Source organism: Volvox carteri, assembly GCF_000143455.1.
Source record: "Volvox carteri f. nagariensis unplaced genomic scaffold VOLCAscaffold_30, whole genome shotgun sequence".
NCBI lineage: Eukaryota > Viridiplantae > Chlorophyta > Chlorophyceae > Chlamydomonadales > Volvocaceae > Volvox > Volvox carteri.
Genome location: NW_003307573.1, coordinates 1,474,491 through 1,475,294, shown reverse-complemented (window position 1 = coordinate 1,475,294; position 804 = coordinate 1,474,491). Strand labels below are relative to the sequence as shown.

The 804-nt window shown below is 55.0% G+C and overlaps 1 protein-coding gene across 1 annotated transcript in view; it reads right to left on the bottom strand.

Annotated features, from left to right (window-relative positions):
- Nucleotides 1-375: 375 nt before the first annotated feature.
- Nucleotides 376-804, bottom strand: part of VOLCADRAFT_30373 (uncharacterized protein) — a gene marked incomplete at both ends in the record, with an annotated part of 41,364 nt that continues 40,935 nt past the window's right edge. The window contains one exon of the mRNA XM_002952500.1: nucleotides 376-536. Coding sequence (XP_002952546.1) covers nucleotides 376-536 — 161 coding nt within the window. The remainder of the gene's footprint in view (nucleotides 537-804) is intronic.

Here is an 804-nt window from a genome sequence, read left to right as displayed (position 1 = left end):
GTCGACGTAGACCTTCTTGAAAGTGATGGCCTGTTTATCGTTGACGTTAGACCGAATCGTAAGTGTGCCAACTTCAGTCGGTCGAAGAGATTGTCCCTTGATGCCCATGATGTTGAAGCGCTCNCACGGCTCCAACAACCGCACGTTGAAAAGTTCTGAGCGGTCATACGTTATGTGGTGAGTGGCGGCTGAGTCCAGAAACCATTCCGTCGGACGATTGCTGTTGTATGCCACGAATGCTACCTGCCGCGGAACTCCTGGCCCCCTAGCTGATCCACCGGATCCTGGCTTGCTGCTGCTAGCTCCGCTGCCACTACCTCCGTTACCACTGTTGCTGTAGCCACCCTTGTAGCCAGAATTTGACGACTGCTTCAGCGCCTTAAGCTGCCTGCAGTCCTTAACCACGTGCCCAGGTTTATTACAGTAGTAGCAGATGACTTGCTTCCGACTATGTCCCGAGCTGTTGTTAGCCGGCCCCCGGCTACCATAACCAGAAGTAGAAGCGCCGAACGTCGAACCGCCGACAGACGTGAAGGCTGCCGACTCGGTAGGCTTGCCCGACCCACCGTTAGCCGTCTCGATAGAGAGAAGCTTTGCTGTGACGCTCGCCATGTCCAAATCGCCGTCGCGCATAAGTAATGTAGTCGTCACCACGCTGTACCGACTGGGTAGACCAACTAGCACGGTGTACGCCAGCTCGGAGTCGTTAACTACGTGGCCGACTCCCAATAAATCTGTTTGCAGCTGTCTTGCACGCGCAAAGTACATCGGAAGAGGTTCGCCGTCGACCATCTAAAACGGCGA